Source organism: Sceloporus undulatus, chromosome 6 (assembly GCF_019175285.1).
Source record: "Sceloporus undulatus isolate JIND9_A2432 ecotype Alabama chromosome 6, SceUnd_v1.1, whole genome shotgun sequence".
Taxonomy (NCBI): domain Eukaryota; kingdom Metazoa; phylum Chordata; class Lepidosauria; order Squamata; family Phrynosomatidae; genus Sceloporus; species Sceloporus undulatus.
In genome coordinates, this window is record NC_056527.1 from 64,546,641 (window position 1) to 64,567,560 (window position 20,920).

Here is a 20,920-nt window from a genome sequence, read left to right on the forward strand (position 1 = left end):
GGGACTACAAAGCAGGATGGGAGGCAGTTAGCAAAGTTTTGGTTTCTCTGACAAGCCTCAATGGTTTTTTTTTTTCTATAGAGAAAATAAAGTTTAAAAGTTTCTCACCCCATGTAGCCCTGTCATGAATGTTTTAATGATTTCAATTGCCAGTTCAAAGAAAATCAAATTAGGACAGACCAATGAAGCATAAAAAATGAGGATGAAGTTAATAAAGAGCGTTCTGTGACACTCAGAGACTATTACAATTTCAGAAAGTCTAACAAAGAAAGAAGGCTAACCATTCTCAACTAAATGGAGTAAGAATTCAGATAGCCTTTAGAAACACCATGAAAAGGAAAAACAGATTTAGAAATACAAGGGAAAATGACCTATAAAAAAGTTCAAACTAATGAGTAGGAAGTCAGAATTTTTTTTATGAGATATAAAATACAGATTTACAACAAGGGTAAAGGATTAAAGTAGAATAAGATGGATAAACATGACCAAACTTTATATCTTATTTAATAAGAAATGTTACTTGTTTTGTTATTACAGTGTATATGCTACATATAATGAAAGACATCTGAAGAATGTTTGTAACATTTCATAAAAAGGAAAAAAACCAAATCAAATCAAATTGAAATTTCTACCTCTTCTCCTTCTACCTAATCACAGGGCACCTAAGCCATACCCAAAGAACCAAAAGCATGCCCACTGACCAGCCCAAGTTGGCATTAAAGTGCAACTAAACTTTCTCACTGGAAATTGTAGTAGTATAGCAGCAGGAAAGGGGCTCATTAATGATTTTGTGTGTGTGTTAAATATGCTTTCAAAATGGATTCCCACAGGAGAACAGCTGCAGAAAATGGTATGTGATAAGCCCCAACCAAAGACAATATTATTCTGGTATAATTGTGATTTACCTGTCTCTTGTGATAAAGCCCAAAGATTTGGACAAAGCCCAAATCAGGCATTCCACACAATTGTGTTGGGATGTGCTGAGGACAACAGTTAACTATGGAATTTGCTAATGCTATATTTTCCCTGTTCCAAAGGAGTGGCATTCTTGTCTCAGGAGTATCTATGACCAGGTGTGAAGGTTCACTGCCTTCAGAATTTGAAGATATTTATTTCTATGCTTATGGAAAATATTGACTGAGATCCAGATAGCCAGATGCTGGACACATCCTTGCTCATCTCCCCACTTTGTGGGTGACTAAACTCATAAGAGCCCATGACCTGTTAAAATTCGTAGTGTTTGGGTTATGCTTGATTTCTAAATCACTAATGCTGAGGCTACTAACAGACAGCATGCATGCTAAGGTGTCAATGTAAGAACTGGTGCCTCCGTGTTGAGGTTGTATGCAGCCCTGCCAAGATCTTCTTAGTTACTCTGATCATTGTCAATTGCTACATGCTGTAAGTAGCCTCCAATGTGAATGTAGCTATTGCTAGAAATAGCGACAGCCCTCCTGAGATACTAATGCAAGGAGCCTGATCTGCATGAATTCAATCATTTCCGCCTTCATATCAATAAACGATTGTCCTGAGAAAAAGTAGTGTAATATTTAACAAAAAATGAATAGATAAAGCTAATGATTCAAAACAATTACTAAGATTTAAAGGAGCTATTATTTCAGTTGTTAACTAAATGCACAATAGTTCATGTACTGTTGCTCTCTAACTACAATCTTTGGCCCAGATGAATAAATACTTGTGTAATTTTCAGCATGTCTATGTATACAATTCTGCGGATCTGTGGGAAGCTAAAACCTAATTATGTGTGTAAGAACTTATTGCTTCTTCCTTTTTCTTTCACATTTGGGGCTAGTCACTTCTTGTGGAATGCAGTGGATTAGTGGTTAAGACACCAATTCTGACAACTGGAAAACAAGAAGGTTGGCAGTTCGAGACCTGAGTGCTACATGATGGGGTGATCTCCTGTAATTTCATCCCAGCTTCTGTCAATCTAGCAATTTGAAACCATGCAAATGCAAGTTGATAGAAAGGTATCACTTTGATGGGAAGGTAACAACGTTTGGTACACTCATGCTGGCCACATGACCACCAGAGTAGTCCTTGGACAACGCTGGCTCTTTGATTTAATAATGGAGATGAGCACGGCCCCCTACAGTCAGTTATGACTAGGCATTCATGATAAGCGACTACCTTTACCATTATCCCCTTACTGGATCTAGGCCTTGTTTATATGTATAAAGCCTTCAACATCAATGGCAGATGAACAAAGCTAGGATAGTGCTCATTGTTTCCCTTTTTCCTTGATGTTTTTAGTTTATGTGTTATATGATACTTTTTAAAACACCACACACTTACTGGGCTTCTGGGATCATATGGCCTGCTTGGCGCTTCACAAAACTTGGTGTTAGCCAGAGGGACTCATTTGTGTATAAAATCAGAAATTTTTGTTATAGCAATAGTGTATCTTCTCTGGCATACATCTTCAGTCTGGCTGTTTTTTCCCATTTGTATATAGAGTTGTTGCATATCTGTTGTTTATTTTTTCAGCTTTGGATTTTGGATAGTTAGTGACTCTGGGACATACATGTGGGGGGATAATAGTTGGTGCCTAAAAGTCTAGTCCAGCTGTTGCTAATGTGTCTCAAAGGTTGTGGTTGTCCCAAGAGACCCAGCCAACCCAAAGGATTCTTTCTATTAGAACAGGATTCTTCATGCGGCAGTGAGAAAATCTGAATAATTTGGGAGCATGCAAAAAAATGAAAGCACACACCCATGTACAACAAATCCTATTTTCAGTTATTTGCCTGCAGTCTGCCTACTTGTATAAGACAGCTGATTTTTGGATGACATAGCTAATGGTAAGATAGGGAGAAGTGCATATGGTTTTTATGTTAGACTATGCACTTGCCAGTTGCACTTCATTTCCAAGGAAAGCATTTTGGGTGACTAGAACGATACTGACATCACCCAAGTCACTTTTGAAGTCTTTAGTCTTTTTCTGTTTTGCTTATTTGGGAAGACCTTCTAGATAAATTTAGAAAGTGGAATATGCCCCATCAGGTTGTTTTTCCTGGCTGAAACATAGACCGTGTTCCCACTACGTTTAAATAAATCGATTCAGTCCAAGTGGGAACCAGGCAGATTCGAATCGGAATCAAATTTGGCCTGACTCCCACTGGCAGCCTGCCCTGGGGGAGGGCAGCTGGCATGGCCCAGCCTCTCCTGGCCCCATAATCCTCAGCTCAACTTCCTTACCGGCTTCTTTGGCTGCCGACCGGCTTCCCTGTGCCTTTTTTTAATTTCCCATAGCCAGGGAGGCTGGAAGGAGGTCGCAGAGAAGCTGGAAGCCTTGCCACCTGCTTCCTAGCTTTCCCCTGGCTTCTCTGTGACCTCCTTCTGGCCTCCCCAGCTGCAAGAAATTTTTAAAAAGGCAGCAGGGAACCCGGTCAGCAGCCAAAGAAGGTGGTAAGGAGGGTGGGCTGGGGATTTTGGGGCCAGGAGAGGTCAGAGACAGACTGGGCAATCAAGCTGCCCCTGCCACTTGCTGATTCCTGAACTAATTCCTGAAACCGGTGCAAACATAGTGTGAACTATGTTTTTCAGAACCGGTTTCAGGAATCAGTTCAGGAAACGGATTTTCCAGTAAGTGGGAATGGGCCCAGAAAAAAATTGGAGCGTACCATTGGGTTTGGAGGGGATTGTGGGAGTGCAGAGGCCACACTGTACCCCCAAAGGGCCATGTGATTCCCACCCCAGTTTTAGAGAGCTTCATGAAAGGCCTCTTTAAATTTTAACCCAGCAGTGTAGTTGTAGGTATGCATGCTCCCAGCTTGGCAAGTTTCTACATTTAGCCCCTTGCCCCTCACACATGACGAGGGTGTCCTTGCTGCGCGGCACTGAATAAACGGCATGCGTAATGATGACATCACTGCTGCACGGCCTCCAAATGGAGTCATGCAGCAGCAACTTGCTCACGCCGCCGCCAGCTGTTTGCGGCGGTGCAAAAAGGAGCTGCATTTAACAGTCATTTTTTTCTCGACTAGCCGCGTCACGTGATTTGGTTGCCGCAGCGTGACTATGCAGCAAAGAGAGGCAGTTCCCGGCTGCCTATTCCTGGCACTCTGTACCGCGCCTAAGGGTTTCCACACTAGTGCACACTTTCCTTAAAGCTTCACAGTAACAAAAGGCTGGAGATTTTCTCCTTGAGATCCTCCTTTCCAGGAATCTGTGATCAGGGAGAATTTAGGACTCTTCTCCTATGCGTGTGTGTGTGTGTGTATACCCAGACATTAGGCTTTTAGCAAAAAATGCCAGCGGGTTGGACTGGATGGCCCTTGCGGTCTCTTGAGACCTAGCTTCTCCTCTGATCCAGAACTCTCTCCTAAGAGAGGCAAGGCCCCTCTCTCTTGTCCTTCCAATGACAGGCAAAAACTTTACATTCAGACAATTTGTGTCAATTGTCTGGTTTCTAGGAAAGGGCCTGTTACCAGTTGTTTGCTGTATTTTTCTCAGCGATGAGTGTTAGGACTGTGTTATTAATTGTTTTAAACAGTTTTGTGTTTGAATTTCACTTTCTGTTCAGTGTTACTGCAAGCTACCTTGAGTCTCATGTTGGGGAGAACTGCAACAAATAAATAAAATGTGGCAAAACAAAGCCTTGATGAAAGAATTAGTTTAAATAATGGGAAACAGGAGGTAAGAACAAAGAAAATGGAACAAGTGGTGAGTCAAGAGGAAAAAGCCTTAATTGCAGAGAGAGGGCTGGGGAAAAGGGCATGCCACCCGTATAATATGACTCATGTGGGCAAAGGCAACTAATAATAATATTTATTTATTTTTATTTATTTAACTGTTGGAGATAGGGCTGTGAGATTTCAGAAGAAGCTTGGAAAAAGGGCTGCTTGGTGAGAGAAACGAGAAGCGACAGCTGAGGAACTGCTTTCAAATTCTAGTTAAAGAATCACCTTTGTCAGCAACAACCACGGTTATCATTAGTCTTCACCTACTTCTTAACCTTAACTCTAGCATGTGGAATTTGCACATAAAAGGAATCCTGGGGTGAGGAAACAAGAAATTGCAGAGCCTGTTTCTGTCATCTTAACCCTAAATAAAAGAGTGGGGGAAAACAGGGGGGCATTCACTAGCATTGGCTGTAGGGGAAAATGTTAAAATATAATAATTTTGTGTTAAAGGGTCTTCACCATCTGCAAAACAAGGCTGTGTGCCTTGGGTTGGTTTTAGACCCAGGCCTTTCAGAAAGGGAAAGACACTTGGCCCCACAAAAGAAAATCCTTAGTCTTTGACAAAGACAAATCTCTCTCTCTCTCTCTCTCTCTCTCTCTCTCTCTCTATATATATATATATATATATATATATCTTTTTAAAAGATGTTTTATTCTTTTAATAACTTGATTGAGAGTTCCTGCACAGCAGGGAGCTGGACTGGATGGCTCTTGTGGTCTCTTCCAACTCTACAATTCTATGATTCTATCACTCTCTAAATTGTATTTATTTTAGAAATGAGCAATAGCTTTAATAAACATAACCTAATTACCTTGGATTCATTCCAAGTAATTACCTAAAAATGTTTGGTTAGAGCCATAGCAAAGCAGTGGTCTTTTTGCTCTGGAAGAGTTGAAGTGGTAGTTGTTGACAACCTAAAAGTTTAAGTTCCATTCCAGAATGCAGAGGTTGCACATGGGGAAATAACTGATTTGTATGTAACCCAAATATGAATTCCTTTTGGAAAGGTTGATTACTGAACTTGGATTTCTTTGCTAAACAAGCTTGATTGAATATACATAGCCTCTTGCACTGGATGATTGCTCTGATGCTAGAATTGCCATGATCCATCCTAACATTTTTGTTACTTTGTGAATATTCTCAGTGCTCCTGTTCTTGCTCACAATGCAAGATGAGGGTAATTTTAGACATAGTGTTAGTTTAAACTCTTCTGACAGCTTGGTTGTTGAGGTTGGTTTAAGTTTATTATGTATGGCCAGTTTAACTAAAGCAAAGATGGTCACTGGAGAATCAGCTTTCACTGATAGTTGGCTTGGACTGGTTTACTTGAGTACATTCCTTTACTTAAAGGGGAATAGCCTCAAGTGGAACACTTCAAATGATGATGTTTCCATTAAAATAATTTTGGGAAGAAATGCTATTTTTCTTTTTAATTCAGTTTCGCATTTACTGTAGAATCCCTCTTTCATGCCATCCTGCCCCTCCTTTTCAATCTTCTCAATCCAATCTCTTCCACCTGGTGCATTTACATTTTATTTATCAGCTCCTGTTTCATGTGTGCATTAATAAGGGCAACAACATGAGCGTGTCCAGAGGAGAGTAACTAAAATGGTGAAAGGTCTGGAAACCATGCCCTACGAGGAACGACTTAGGGAGCTGGGGATGTTTAGCCTGGAGAAGAGAAGGTTAAGAGGTGATATGATAGCCCTGTTTAAATATCTGAAGGGATGTCATATTGAGGAGGGAGCAAGCTTGTTTTCTGCTGCTCCAGAGACTAGGACCTGGAGCAATGGATGCAAACTGCACGAAAAGAGATTCCACCTCAACATTAGGAGGAACTTCCTGACAATAAGGGCTGTTCGACAGTGGAACAAACTCCCTTGGAGTGTAGTGGAGTCTCCTTCCTTGGAGGTCTTCAAGCAGAGGCTGGATGGCCATCTGTCGGGGATGCTTTGATTGTGATTTCTTGTATGGCAGGGGGTTGAACTGGATGGCCCTTGTGGTCTTTTCCAACTCTACGATTCTATGATTCTATGATTCTTGTGCAGAGAGGGAGGGAGAAAGAAAGAAGGAAAGAAAGAAAGAGAAACAATTGTTAAGGTAATTGTTGGAGAGGCAAAAGGTGCAGTGGCTGATATAGTGCTAACAGTCTATTGTTTTCAGTGGGCAGAAGGAAAAGATGATGGCTACATGTTCATCAAAGTTTGATGGAATTTCCAAAGCAAGTCCATGGTGTGATGGACAGTGGTAGACAATGTGAAGATGGTTCCAGTTCACAGATTCCTTATCCCAGCATAGAGAAAGAGTTGGCAATGGAAAATAGGTATGGTAACAAAGATACTGGTCGCAGCTTTTCAGACAAGAAGCAAAAATTAAAACAAAAATGGAAACCCAAGTGCATTCAGTCTATTTATTTTTCTTCATGAAAAAAAAAGTTGTGCTGCCCAGATGAAAGATATTTCATTTAATTAAATCAAACAACTGACCTTATCCAGAAACAGATTCTCCAAAATCTGCCTAATTGAATTATTTAGACCAGCTCATCAAATTGTTTGGTTTTAGCACGCAAATAATTCAGTCTTATTAAGTTTTTTTAAAGTTAAAAAAAAACACCTTCTGGATTATTTTTCTGGCCCTGGTGTTGCAAAACTTTTTTTTTTAAAAGGCTAAAAATTGTATGCATTGTAAATTATGATTTTGGCAATGCTGCTATTGCTTCTTGGTATTTCATATTAGAATATCAATGCATCTTTGAAAAATATCCGGTGTGATTTCGTAATGAAAAAAGTATTTGCCCTTTAGATTAGATTTAATCTAATGTCTTCTGCTGTTTTTGAAAGGTGATCTGCTATCCAGCTTCTGTTTTTGTAACTATGGCTAATGGAGACATTAATAAGATAGATATCTTCTTAGATATGCTGTTGCCTCATAAGAAAATAAATATTTCTTCACAACGAGTTTATTCACCAGATGTTAAAAGGTCATAATCACTGGGGAAATGTTTAAAAAAGACTGTTTACATTTTTCGATGAAAATAAAAGGGTTAAGCAATATCTATTTTTGTCTAGCCTTTGGCAAAAACATAACTAAACGTCACATCATCCCATGTGTTTTAGGTATAATTTACGTCTTACTGAGTTTTTTTTTAAATTTTGGATTTCCATTTTGGAAATATATTGTGTAATTCTTATTTGTTAACATATACTATGATGTTCTCTTCTATTATTCTTTTCATAGCTAGGGACTGTAACAAACTTGAATCTGGTTTAATTATTACTGGAAAAGCAGTTGGTTGACCAAGTGAAATTCATGGACAAGTAGACAATCCTATTTAATTAAATGTAAGATAATATGGGTATTTCACCAGTATATAGATAAATATATACTGGTAACAAAGTGGACCCTTACCTTATGTAGGGATCCATTCTGGACCCCCCACGTAAGGCGAAAAATGCATATGCTCGAGCCTCATTGAATATAATGGGGCTCATGCTCACGAGGGCACATGCACCATTTATTCTTTTGTTGTGCAGCTTCAGCATAGGGTAAAAGCTGCGTATAGTGTCCCTGCGTAAGATGCAGGCACACTGTACTAATACAGTGTGCCCGCTCCATATGCTGGCGCACGATATGTGGCTTCCAGTTTACGCAGAATCTGCCCTGTAATTGAATGAATGGCATGTGTGCCCATGGCGCATGTGCACTGCGCCTCTGTGAGCACAAGTGCCATTCTATTGAATGGGCCTCGAGCTTATGCGGAATTTGCCTGGCGTTGGGGGGAGGGGGAACAGATCCCGTGCATAAGGAAAGGCTCCACTGTTTTTGATAAGCATCCCACACTTAATCAACGCATGACAGGTCCAAGAAAGTTGAATTACCTTTGTTAGAGAATGAGTTTAATGGTAATCACCAGTACAAATGATCCTCCACACATTGCATGACCAGGTGAAGGACATTTGGGCCATGAGTACTGACCCAACTGGTCCAATCAACACCTGCTCTATTTCCAGACTTCAAATAACAGAGGAAATTCACAATTAGCAAGAGAGCATCTCCTATTATTCCATTCATGAGATTCTAAGCAATCACCTTGAAAGCCATTAGCCCGACAAAGAATTATTTCCAGAATTTGCATGTGGGAAAGCATTGTTTTCTGTATATAAAGAAGGTTTCTATAGTAGTTTAAAGTCTATATGTTGAAGAATTAAACTAGTACTTTATTCACAAATAGGCCCAAGAGGCAATGGAAAAGAGGCTGTATCTGTCAATTTCTCAAACGATGGAGAATTATGCATTTGACAACTGAAGGATACAAAAACTTTAGTTTATCTTGAAGAATTTAGAGGGCATGCACTTCTAAATTTGAAATAAACACCATACAGTTTGTTATTGTAAGCAAGTCGGGATGGTATGGGAATTAAAGCCGAATGAACTTTGAACAATACCCTCATGCTTTTGTTTCTTGTATTGATTTGCTCCTTTTCCAGTGTTTAATGAAACTGTACATCTGGTAATGTATATTGGCAGCAAGAGATAAACAACATTCCTGTTCTGGGAAGGAGCTAACTTGCTTGGCATGCAGCAGTGGATTTTAATATAGATGCTTTTTCTGAGGGTTACTAGAAACCAAATGTGCTTTGATATTTCTGATGATAAGCAGAATCAGTTTCTGATGTATGTGTATAAGAGGTGACCTGAAAAGCAGCTGAGAAGCATTCTTCCATCTTTTATGATGTATTTCAGGTGTTCCACCAATAAAATTTTCATTTTTTGGCCAAGTGTTAAGAATGGTTTTTATAAAGACCTTAGACAGAATTAAAAAAAAGGTCATGTTAAAGTTTGTTACACATTAACACCAAAGGAACAGTCCTTTATGCCAGAAAAGAAGGTAATTTTATTTATTGCTCAGCACCTAGACATCTAAGGATGTATATTTGGAGTCAGAATTGACTCCAAAGGGGTACAATAATTGTTAAGCATGTGTCGGAGAGAAAGTCCCCATTTGCTGACTGTGGGTGGTGTAGGTGACTGCCATTCTCCTGGCATCACAGGCTTCTTTCCAAGAGTCATCCTGACAAATAGGTTCCTGGTGTGGCCCTCTTAACCACCAGGCTATCAAGAACTGGTTGGCTGGATGATGGTGGGCCACCTCCGTGGGGACATTGAAGAAGAGGTATTCCTCTCCAATGTCCCCACAGACATTGTGGAACGGCCTACCAGACGAGATCCGTCAAATTACCAACTTAGAAAGCTTCAAGAAAGCTGTCAAGACAGATCTCTCCCGGCAGGACTTCCCGGAATGAAGTACTCGGCCATATAGCAACCACTCCCATATACCATGGACTCATTATGGACTATGTTTGGGTCTGCCCATTATTAATGTGTTTTTAATTGTTTATTATGACCCCATACAGACAGGCCAAAATAAAGCTGCTTCGGGCCACTTTGGGGGTATGCTGTTTAAATGATGCATGCGCCCTAAGAGTTCAGAAGCCATGCCAAAGCAACGATCCAGTCCTAAGGACTGGAGCACAGCTTTTGTGTAGCTTCCAGACTCTTAGGACACATGCATCATTTAAACAGTATACCCCCAAAGTGGCCCGAAGCAGCTTTATTTTGGCCTGTCTGTATGGGGCCTATGTAATTTTTTTTAATCTTAACTAGTTTAATTCTTTTTTAAGGGGGGATATTATGTATATATTGTATGTTTTTAATATGCTATACGCTGCTTTGTTTTCACAAAAAGCGGGATATAAATAAAAGTTTTATTTATTTTTATATATCCTGTCTGCCCAAGAGAAATATGAGTTAGCTGGCTGTGTTTTCAGTATGTCTTTTGGAGATGGTCTCTTTTTAATACTAATTCTTGTCATTTCATACTCTTTATATTCCCTCCTCCTCCTTTTTCTTCTTCAAGATTTGCTCTAAGGGCTTATACGAAGAAGCATCATGTGTCTAAAACAATCCCAAATAGACAGCTACCTAGATACATAGATATATGATATAAATATACACTAAGAATCCATTCTTAGTTTCATTATTTTTGTGCTACAGTTATGATAAGATTATAACCTAAAAAAAAAATAGAATAAATATTTATTACTGGTCGTAGACCAGTACAAGAGAATTGGGAATGTTTCATCAAAAACATAAAGCTAAAATATAAATATGTTCAAAACATAAAATTGATATAGAAAAAATATTAAAAACATTAATACATAGAGTACCCAACCATCTGTTTATAGAGCAATATTCATTAGGTCTGGTCTGACAAACACAGATGCTAGCAAAATAATAATCATAATAATAATAATAATATAGTTTTTATTTATATCTTCCCACCTCTCCCAATGGATCGAGGCAGGATCACAACAGAGTTAAAAAACAGTTACCGTATTCCAACATTAGTTACTGCGCAATTAAAAACCACAGCTAAAAACAAAACATCAAGTGTAAGACATCAAACATCATCAATCAATCGCGGGGTCAGATGCTCTCGTTCCGTTCCAATGGTCTTCATAGGAGGTCAGGAGGGTATGCGTGGTGAAAGAGCTCTGTCTTTACTGCCTTCTTGAAAATTTCCAAAGATGTGACAAGACGAATCTCCTCTGGGAGTCTGTTCCATAGTCTAGGGGCAGCTATATTGAATGCTCTTTGGGAAGTGGAAACTTGTCTGGATGCTGATATCTCTAACAAGTTCTTCCCACTTGTTCTAAGAGTGCGGGGCGGATTGTATAGGGAGATGTGTTCCCGTAAGTAACCCGGGTCCAAGCCGTGTAGGGCTTTAAAGGTGATAACCAACACCTTGTACTGTGCCCAGAAGCTAATTGTGAGCCAGTGTAGATCTTTCAAGATAGGTGTTATACTGTATGGTCAAGTCTCAAAGAGCTAGTGACCAACCTGGCTGCCGCATTTTGTACTAGTTGAAGCTTCCGAACCTGGTACAAGGGTAGCCCCATGTAGAGCGCATTACAGAAATCAAGATGAGAGATTATACCAGCAATAATGTTTGACATTATATGTTATACCAGGATTAATATCTGAAAGTATAAAACTGTCCTGTGCATCCTGGATGTTTATTCAATAAGGGTGAAATGAGGCTAATGCAGATGTCTCTATAGTACAAACATTGGAGTAACACATGCTCCATTGTCTTTATATGACCAGACTCATAGAGACCTTATCTTGATTAACGAGGGATCTTTCTGTCTTCAAGGACAGCTGAGGGGAGAGCATGACATTGTGAGAGAATGAAGGCCCTCAAATTTTCAGGTGTTTCTAATTAATTAAATATGCCATAGAGGAGGCGAAGTACTCACTAACTCACTCACTAATAATAAACGTTGGAATCTGAACTAGATCCGATTGAGACTCTGTGACTGCTACATGTTATATGTTATATGACTTGATCATATCTGATATGGGCAGAAAGTCTGAAGAAAAGCTCAGGTGATGACATTTTATTTACCACTGCTTGTTTCCACATACAGTCCGCCCTACCCATACGTGGGGGATCCATTCTGGACTCCCTCCCCAAGTATGGGGGGAAAAGCATATGCTCAAGCCCCATAGAAAATAATGGGGTGCGTGGTCGCAGCGGCACAGGGGTGCACGTCCCATTATTTCTGCCGGGGTTTGCCTTCCGCATAAGCTTAAAGCTGTAGAAGGCAAGCCCGCCTATAAGGAGGACCAACTGTAGGTTGGAAGTCATCACTGAAAGTTAGTGGGGCAAATCCAATGGGAATAAAAGATAGCCTAAACCAGTGAAATATGTTCATCCACATGATATCCTCCGCTTTTGTAAAGCCTGACTCCAAATTGCAAAATAGCAATTGGAGACACATTATAGAACTAGAAATTTAGATTGTACCAATTCTAATGATCCTAAGTGGAAAAGGGCCCCAGCGGGCAGTATAAAGAAGTTTGCTATTGATTTGGGTTCAGTTAGTTTAAGAGCTGCAGATATATAGTATCCTCCTCTTGACTTAAAGAATTTAAGAATGGCTGTTGTGCTCCACTGTGCATTAGCAACAACATAGTTCCCATGGGTTTTCCATGTACCAGTTCAATGGAAGACTGCCCCCAGATACTCAAAACAGCAGACCTGCTCAATCTTATGACCATCTATACTCCACAATTAACCCTTTGGTCTTTTGGCAAATGCCATGATTTTAGTTTTCTGATAATTTAATTCTAACTGGTCTTTCTTGCAGTAGTGGATTGGTGCTTTCAGTGCCCTTTTGAGGCCAATAGGTGTTCTTGAAAGTATTGCTGCATCATCTGAATAAAGCGGAATAGATATATACCTCACTGCCAGTTTAGGGAGAGAAACTTTGTGACCTAAAGGTGGCCCACAATTGCGTTAACATAGAATTGAAAAAAGAGTAGAGTGAATATACAGCTTAATATATATAAAGCAAGCTTAACACCCCTTTCAGTCTCAGTGACATTGGTAAGTGGGCCCTGAGGGTTACATCTCACTTTGAGTGAAGTTCCTTTGTACAACATGTGTATTAAATGGAGTAGTCATTGATTAATTTATTAGGCCTCCAATTTTCCCCACAATTTGGCTCAAGGCATAGAATCAAATGCTGCTTTAAAGACTATATAGAGGTTGTATAGTGGGAGGAATAAGTTTCTATAAGATGAATGTTTGTATAGTTATAGTAACTGATTAGAAAAAATTAAGCAATTAATACTAGAATGGCTTGTTTGTAAGGGTGACATTGCTTCATAAATAATCCCCTCTGATTATAAATAATCCTAAAATCCTGTGGGCGTAGCATTCAAAAGAGATCCAGAACTGAACCAAGATGGAAAGGAAGCCTGAATTAAATAATCTGTGACTGTGCTTGCATTTATTTGACTGTATGTATGTATGTATGTATATATGTGTGTGTGTGTGTGTTTGTGTGTGTGTGTGTATATATATATATATATATATATATATATATATATATATATATATTCTGCAGTAGCTATATAGAATAAGCTACTTTTCTGGAGTAGCCTATCTGGAATAAACTATTTTCCTTATACAGATTAAGAAATGACAGCTGTTTTCTAGAAGTAATTTTTCATTTTTGTACACTTGGCAGTACTATAGTTATGCTCATACAGTGCCTCACTTGGTTTTTCTCATAAAGTGCCTATGTTTCTTTGCTTGTTCGTAAATCTTTATTGAAGAAAGATGTTGCTTGGTCATAATAGATAAGTCTGATATGTGGCAGAACAAGACATCTGAAGGCGGTTCTTATTAATTTGTCATTAAACAGGGATATCCAGTTATCTGGATTAACTCTGTAGTGATACCCAGCATCTGTTTGTAGAAATACTGTATCTGCAAACACAAGATATACTTTTGTTGTATTGTAGTATAAAAGCAGCTCCTTGTGAAACTATTGGTATTTGTTGTATGTACTAGAGCATAAAACATGTGGGGGATGTTACCATTTGCTGCTTTGTACTTTAGTCCATGACTCTGAAGAGCGAGTTTCAATTCCCAGCTTTGCTATGAAACACACTGGGTGACCTTGGAGAAGTCATGCTCTCTGAGTCTCATAGGAAGACAGTGGCAAGCCTCTGAACAAATCTTGCGAAGAAAACCCTATAATAGGGTTGCCTTCGGGTCTCCTTAAACTGGAAATGACTTGAAGGCACACAGCTACAAGAACTTTAGTCCAACCTTATTCAATGGGACATATTTCCAAACAAGAAAGCAAAAGGTAAAGGTGGGCAACTGTGGAAGGCAAGGAGGGCGCATTAGCCCCTTAGGAGAACATGGAGGGCCACGCCTCCAAAAACCTCAAACCAATACAAAACAAAACACATAAAAAACCCAGCAGCAATGCTCCAATATGCCTCTACGGGTATGAAGGCATTTTCACCATGTTTTGGGTTTCAAAGGAAGCCTCTGCTGGATTTATACTGGCCCAAAAGGCCTGCAGAATGAGGAGAAATGCACTCCCATGGCTCCTAGTGGACATTTTGGAGTATTTCGGCACAAAGAATGACCCCTGTGGGGCGGGAAGCCTCCAAGCATAGTGTGAATGCCCTCCACATCCCCTAAAGTGCATTTGGGGTATTCTGGAGGGCAAGATATATATACTGTATGTACTCATGTATAAATCTATAAATTTTAGTAAAAAAATTGACCCCAAAAACAGAGATCGACTTATCCATGGGTCAATGTTAGTACTGTACTTTAACTCTTAACTTAAATAACTCTTATTTTAAAAAAGTAACCATGCACTGGTATAAGGCAACATATAGTCTGCCCTGAAAGCACTGACCTTCCTCTATTCTCTCATCCATTCAGCTTTTAGGATGAATGCAAGTTTTACCCTTGACTTATCTATGGGGCATATCAAAATCCATCATTTTGGCCCCAAAACTTGCCCTTGACTTATACATGACTTATCGACTTATAGTCGAGTGTATACAGTATGTATGCATGTGTGTGTGTATATATATTATGAAATTTTGACCCCTGGGGCTCACAAAAATAGCCATATACAGCTTGTGTGCTGCACTTGATTTACCCCTCCTCTAAGTAGATATAATGATGCAGCCTAAAAGGAATGCAGGCAGAATGGACTAAGGTTTGTACTGTATTTGCATAAAGTCTCTATTTAATTACAAATCCATTCGATTGAAGTGGTGTAACAATCAATTGTGATGTATCCTTGTTCAGGATACTACATGAATTTCAGAATGGGAGACTTGATTGATGTCGGCCTCCTTTTTCATTTAGGGGGGTTCAGCCTTGCTTTATACGTAGCACCCTTGCTGAAGGACTAGCCAGTACTGTTCTGTATATTTTGTTTTAATTACCTGTCCTTCCGTTTTAAGGCTATGGACAAACTGGTCCAAAGTTTCAACGAGCCGGGTATGACTCTGTTGCAGCTGCCGCCTCTGGCCTCTTGCACATTACAGGGACTGAGGTACGTTATTACAAGTGCAGGAGAATGTTTCTGTTGTAATTTTAAAAAGTTTACTGTTGCACATGATGAGTAAAATTACATTATTTGTTGGATAAAAAGAGTCTTGGTATGCTTTAAGGCCACTTGAAGTCGAAAATGTTGCATTTATTTGAAATTGGTTTCAATAAACCATTAGGCAACCTCTCCCCAACAAAAGACCTCACCAACTAACCTCAGCAATCCCCACAAGAACACCAAACCCTCCTAACATTTAAAATAGTAAAAAATTCACAGACTTGCACAAAATAAAGCTCAGGAATAAGCCAGCTCCCTAGTAGCAGAGCTCTGGTGCCACAGCGAACTACAATCCCCAAAATTCCATAGTATTGAGCCATGGCAGTTGAAGTGGTGTCAAGTTGGATTATTTCTGCAGTGTGGATGCAGTCTTAGTGGTCTTAAGCAAGGCATTGTCTCTCAGCTTCAGTCTGCAGTATGGCAAATATTTTACAGAAGGTGTTGTAAACCTTTGATTCTCCAGATGTTTTGGACTTCAGTGCCCAGAATCCCTAACCATTGACCATGTTAGCTTGGGACTTCTCAACATCTGAAAGACTAAATGCTGGCAATCCCTGCTTTACAGGATTGTTGGAAATATTATCTTTTTTTTTTTAATATACAGGAGTGTTTTAATAATATTTCATAGTAATATCTTCAGAAGATTTCAGTAGCTAGTCTTTGGCGTGTTACAGATGAGCACCCTAAGACGGACTCAGTCATACTGAGTCCGTATGAAATGGCGGCGGCCGTTCCACATGGCTGCCGCCATCTTGACATAGCGGACGCTCTGTGTCTGCATGTCGCGCCCTGGATATGACACCGTGAGTGAGCGACTAGTGCCTCGCGGCGTCACATCCGGGGCCCAGGAAGGAGCGCAATTTTCACGCTCCTCCTTTGCTGCGTCCAGGAACCGTGCCATTTGGCTGCTGCGGTTCCCGGATGCAGCAACTGGAGGCAGCAGCAGACCGCCGCTTTTCGGCGGTCTGTAACCCGCCTTTTTGTTTTAATAAATATACTTGTGAGAGATAGCATTTGTTTGCTATGGCTAGCCATTTTGGTTTGACAAACCTTTTTTATTTTAAATGAAAGTCTGGTTTATTTATGAAAATGTTTTTTCTTTCTTTGATTTTTATTCAAACTTGAAAAAATTAATAAATAAAATTTTAAAAGTGTAACACATTTATGTATAGAGTGATTAGTGGTGATGATTTATATTTTTAACTAAACTATCTGGAATTCTAAATAGTGACATATCCTCATATTTTATCTTTATGAAAAAAAATGAACTTTTGGGCTTTTGATGGTGTAAGAAGTAATAATAAAAAATAGTAAAACAGAAACTACTACTGTAGAATATTTGCAGCTATGATAACTAAGGCAAAACAATGTGTTTCTTCTAAATCCTAAATATCTTATCCATGTACATTGTAATCTTGCCAGGGCAGGGAACTTTCCTAAATGGCTAAAATTTGGAGGCTATTCCAAACGTGTTCCAGCTTGAATTGATTCCTATTGCGTTGGATCAGACTCTTAGATAAAATATGATGATGTTGCATCTGGTAATATCATTTGGTTATCAGACTTTCCTGTGAAGCTTTGATCTCCAGCCAACACATTTGGAAACAGATTAAAGCCAAGAGCAGTAGGGCCTAAAATGCTTGAATAAGAAAAATGGTGGTATATTCAGAAAATAAATCCTGAAGAGAAAATCACTAACAGTTTCCAAGGATGTTCTGTGGTTTTTCTCCCAGGTTCTTTTAATTTGTTGCAATGTTGTTGTTATAGTATTTTATTGCATGAGCAATATTAGCTTGTAAAAATTAACTCCATGGGGTTCCTAACCAGCTTTAAATGCTCACATAGCACTATCTATTTTTAAGGATCTTGTTTTGCTGAATTATGAAGATATTCATATAACTGATGAAGGTGGCTTTGGCACCTGGCCATTTAAAAATAATTTACCTGAAACGGTCCTCCATGCTGGAAGTAATTTTGAAGGGTCCTTTGCAAAGTATCATGACTTCCCATGATGCATTGGGCTCTGCTGCCATATGTTGATTAGCGGAGAGAAGGCTGCAATGAATAAGACATTGGCATCTGAATTTGACTTCTTATATGAAGAGGTACTGGTGAGATGAAGAAATTAAGATCAGAAAAATATATGGTTCAGTCCCATATGAAGCTTTAAATATATAGTGTGCGCTTGCATGGGGGCTGTACGTTTATGCATATGGCAAGCCTGGGAGGACAAAATGGTATTGATGCCATAGGCGCCCACATGGCACTGCACACAGGAGCACACCACCATAGGTAATAAAGGGATTTAACCTTATACGGTTTTTCCCACATGTGGGGGGTCTGGAACGGATCCCCCGCATATAGGAAGGTTCCTGTCCGGGAAAGCAGCCAAAGGGCTGATAAGACAGCTAGTTTTCAAACAAACAATCCCCTCCCAGCACAGCAAAATCAGTGTAAGCTACTCAGTCCTGGAGAGTTGCAGTAGCTTTACCAAAAGGGTTTACCAGAAGAATTGTCAGAGCATATATAAGAGCATATGACAGCAGACTTTATCAGGTGCAGTGTTGGTACTCTGTTCCCTTGTCTTGCGAAACAACACAATGGGCTCAAGTGCATTTATCCACCATTTCTGTTTTCATTTTCTTCATCTTGTTTGTTGTTGTTACACTGATGTTGTACAAATGCATAAGAACAGCTTTGTACTCAGCCAAGAACCCTGGTGCTTGCTGGGAATGGGCGAAAATCGGTGCTAGAGTTTAAAGCCAACTGACATACAAAAATCAAACTTCTTCTTCCACGTTTCATGAAATTTGTCTCTGGACCTTTACTCCCCTTTACATCTTGCTACTCAGCATGGCAAAGTCTGAACTGAGGGACAGGGACGGGGACAGTCACAAACTGGCATGTAAGGACAGGACCATTGTGGATAACTATTCACCCTGCCCACATATTCACACAACTCTGTTCAGTCCTGGTCACAGCTGTGGAGAGGCAAGTCAGAATATATGAGGCACTCCCTTTTGTCATAAATGTCATGATTAAAGCCATCGTCTGTAATGATAAATATTGTAAGCAAGCAGGTAGTTCCTTTTCATTGAAACATGGCAGAGTGTTACAGATTATTCCAAATCTTATTGCAGATCACAGGTGGATCATTTTGGGTCCTTTGTGGAAGTTTTATAGGTTTTATAATGCTTGAAACTGAAAGTGGGATCTTGCTAGCTGGTTTCTAAAGAAGAATCAGCCAAGAGTGTAGCTCGTGCAACTCTGAAGGAAAGAAAATGGCAGTGGTATGTAACATACGATGCTGAAAAGTCAAGCCTCCTTCCCTTCTTTTCTTTTCTTTTTAGGGGGGTGAGCCAGTTAGGCCAGGAGTTGCTATGACTGACCTTGCCACAGGACTGTATGCATATGGAGCGATTATGGCTGCACTTCTTCAGCGACAGAAAACAGGGAAGGGAATGCATGTGGACTGCAATTTGCTATCATCTCAAGTAAGGACATACCTAGCTGCTTGGATAATAAGAACAAGATTCCCTTTCTTATTAATCTCTGCAGTATGGCTTGCATGGTGACTTTCTCAAGAGAAGTATTTATATGCATAATGGTTAACCGAAAGAAAATCAAACAAACCCTGCAGCCTTTGTATAAATTACATGGTAGGTTATTTTATGAGGTGTGGAATTTATTGCTCTAAGTATGAACTTTTGAGAATATTATTAGGCAATAGTCAAAGATAGGCTTAATGATTACCAGTCTTTAACAGTGTAATATTTGCCTTATTTAGACATCCCCATTTGTGGAAAAGCTTCTAAATGCTTTTGGCCGAATATAGTTGGAATGTGCAATAATTTCATGCTGAATGCGGAAAGGTTAGGAGCGAAGGAAACACTGCAAGCACATGAAATTGATGGGGTTAGATTACACAATTACAGCCCTATGATTGCGTTTCCATGGCGGTATCCCATGGAATTATGGGCTTTGTAGTTTGGTGAGCATTACAGCTCTTTGGCTGAGAATTCTAAATATTCCACCCTAAAATGCAAAACCCAGGATTCTGTACAATGGAACCATGGCAGGTAAAGTGGAACAATAGTGCTATAATTGTGAAGTGTGAGACCAAAGTTTGGGAAGAAGCTATCCCTTTCCCCATTCTTTGTATATTATTTATTCTCACATGCTTACTCTGAGTGCCTGGATGGATCAGGTTTTTAAAGTCCTGTGCAAGTGTTCACCAGGCATAAACCCTGAATCCAGTGGGGTTTATGTACAGGTAATTGACATATAATTGCAGCCTGAATTTCTTTAAGCTGTAAATAATGGTACTTGTAATTCCTTACTATTAAACCCTGGGGTTTGGGTACAGTCAATTATGAGATGCCTGAAGGGGAAGAATTCCAGGGTTCTGGTTTCCTAGACAGGAATAAGAGGAGTAAGCAGTAACTTATTAAAGCAGGAGAAATAGAGAACAAAGATTTATCTTAAGGGAAATTGATAACAAGAAAATTATGATGAGTAAACAGTTTCAAAGATAAGTCTCTCAGTAGAATCCAATTACTGAGTTAAGGGCCTATGAGTGTTCAAAGTCTCAGGCTTGTGAGGGCAGAAAATGGCTGTTGCTCCTTTCCTCCACAGTCTTTTCCTAGTGGTTTCTTTTCCCTTCCTTTTCAGTCCTCCTTCTGTATTATGTCTAATTGTCTGCTGTCCACTGAACCACTATCTAATCCCATGGGAGACAACACTTCACAGTTACAGTAACAGTCCTTCCTTCCTTCCTTCCTTCCTTCCTTCCTTCCTTCCTTCCTTCCTTCCGTCCGTCTCAGCAACTCGTCTAGGCTTTTAAATATAAGGCGAGGAATTTTCTAGCCAAACAACGTTATTAGCTATGTTTCAGTTTATGATTGCCAAAAGTAATGTTTCATCTAATCTTTTGCATTTTTGTTTTAAAAAGCCTTCATTGTTTCATCTTAAATGTGAATTGTGATTTATCAACATGCAAATGCTTCCTCACTTTGAGGTCTCTGAGCAATTACATAGATACATGCTTATTTTGCTGTGCTTGCACAATCAGTTCAAAAATTTAATTATATTGGCAAAAGATATTATGAAAAGCCCAGCATCGAGAGTGTCTGCAAATGTGTGTTGAAACTTTCATAGAAGTTTGAGTCAAGTGGTTATGTTAATATTGAAAACTTGGGGAGAGAAGTAAAGGGAATTTT

The 20,920-nt window shown here is 39.5% G+C and overlaps 1 protein-coding gene across 6 annotated transcripts in view; it reads left to right on the forward strand.

Moving 5' to 3' along the window:
• Positions 1-20,920, forward strand: part of SUGCT (succinyl-CoA:glutarate-CoA transferase) — a 372,291-nt gene that overhangs the window by 18,226 nt on the left and 333,145 nt on the right. For 5 of the 6 annotated variants that reach the window (XM_042476870.1, XM_042476872.1, XM_042476875.1 and 2 more), the window contains exons 7-8: positions 15,556-15,647; positions 19,052-19,195. In XM_042476870.1, the coding sequence (XP_042332804.1) occupies positions 15,556-15,647; positions 19,052-19,195 (236 nt within the window). The remainder of the gene's footprint in view (positions 1-15,555; positions 15,648-19,051; positions 19,196-20,920) is intronic. The other variant, XM_042476871.1, reaches the window with a different exon arrangement.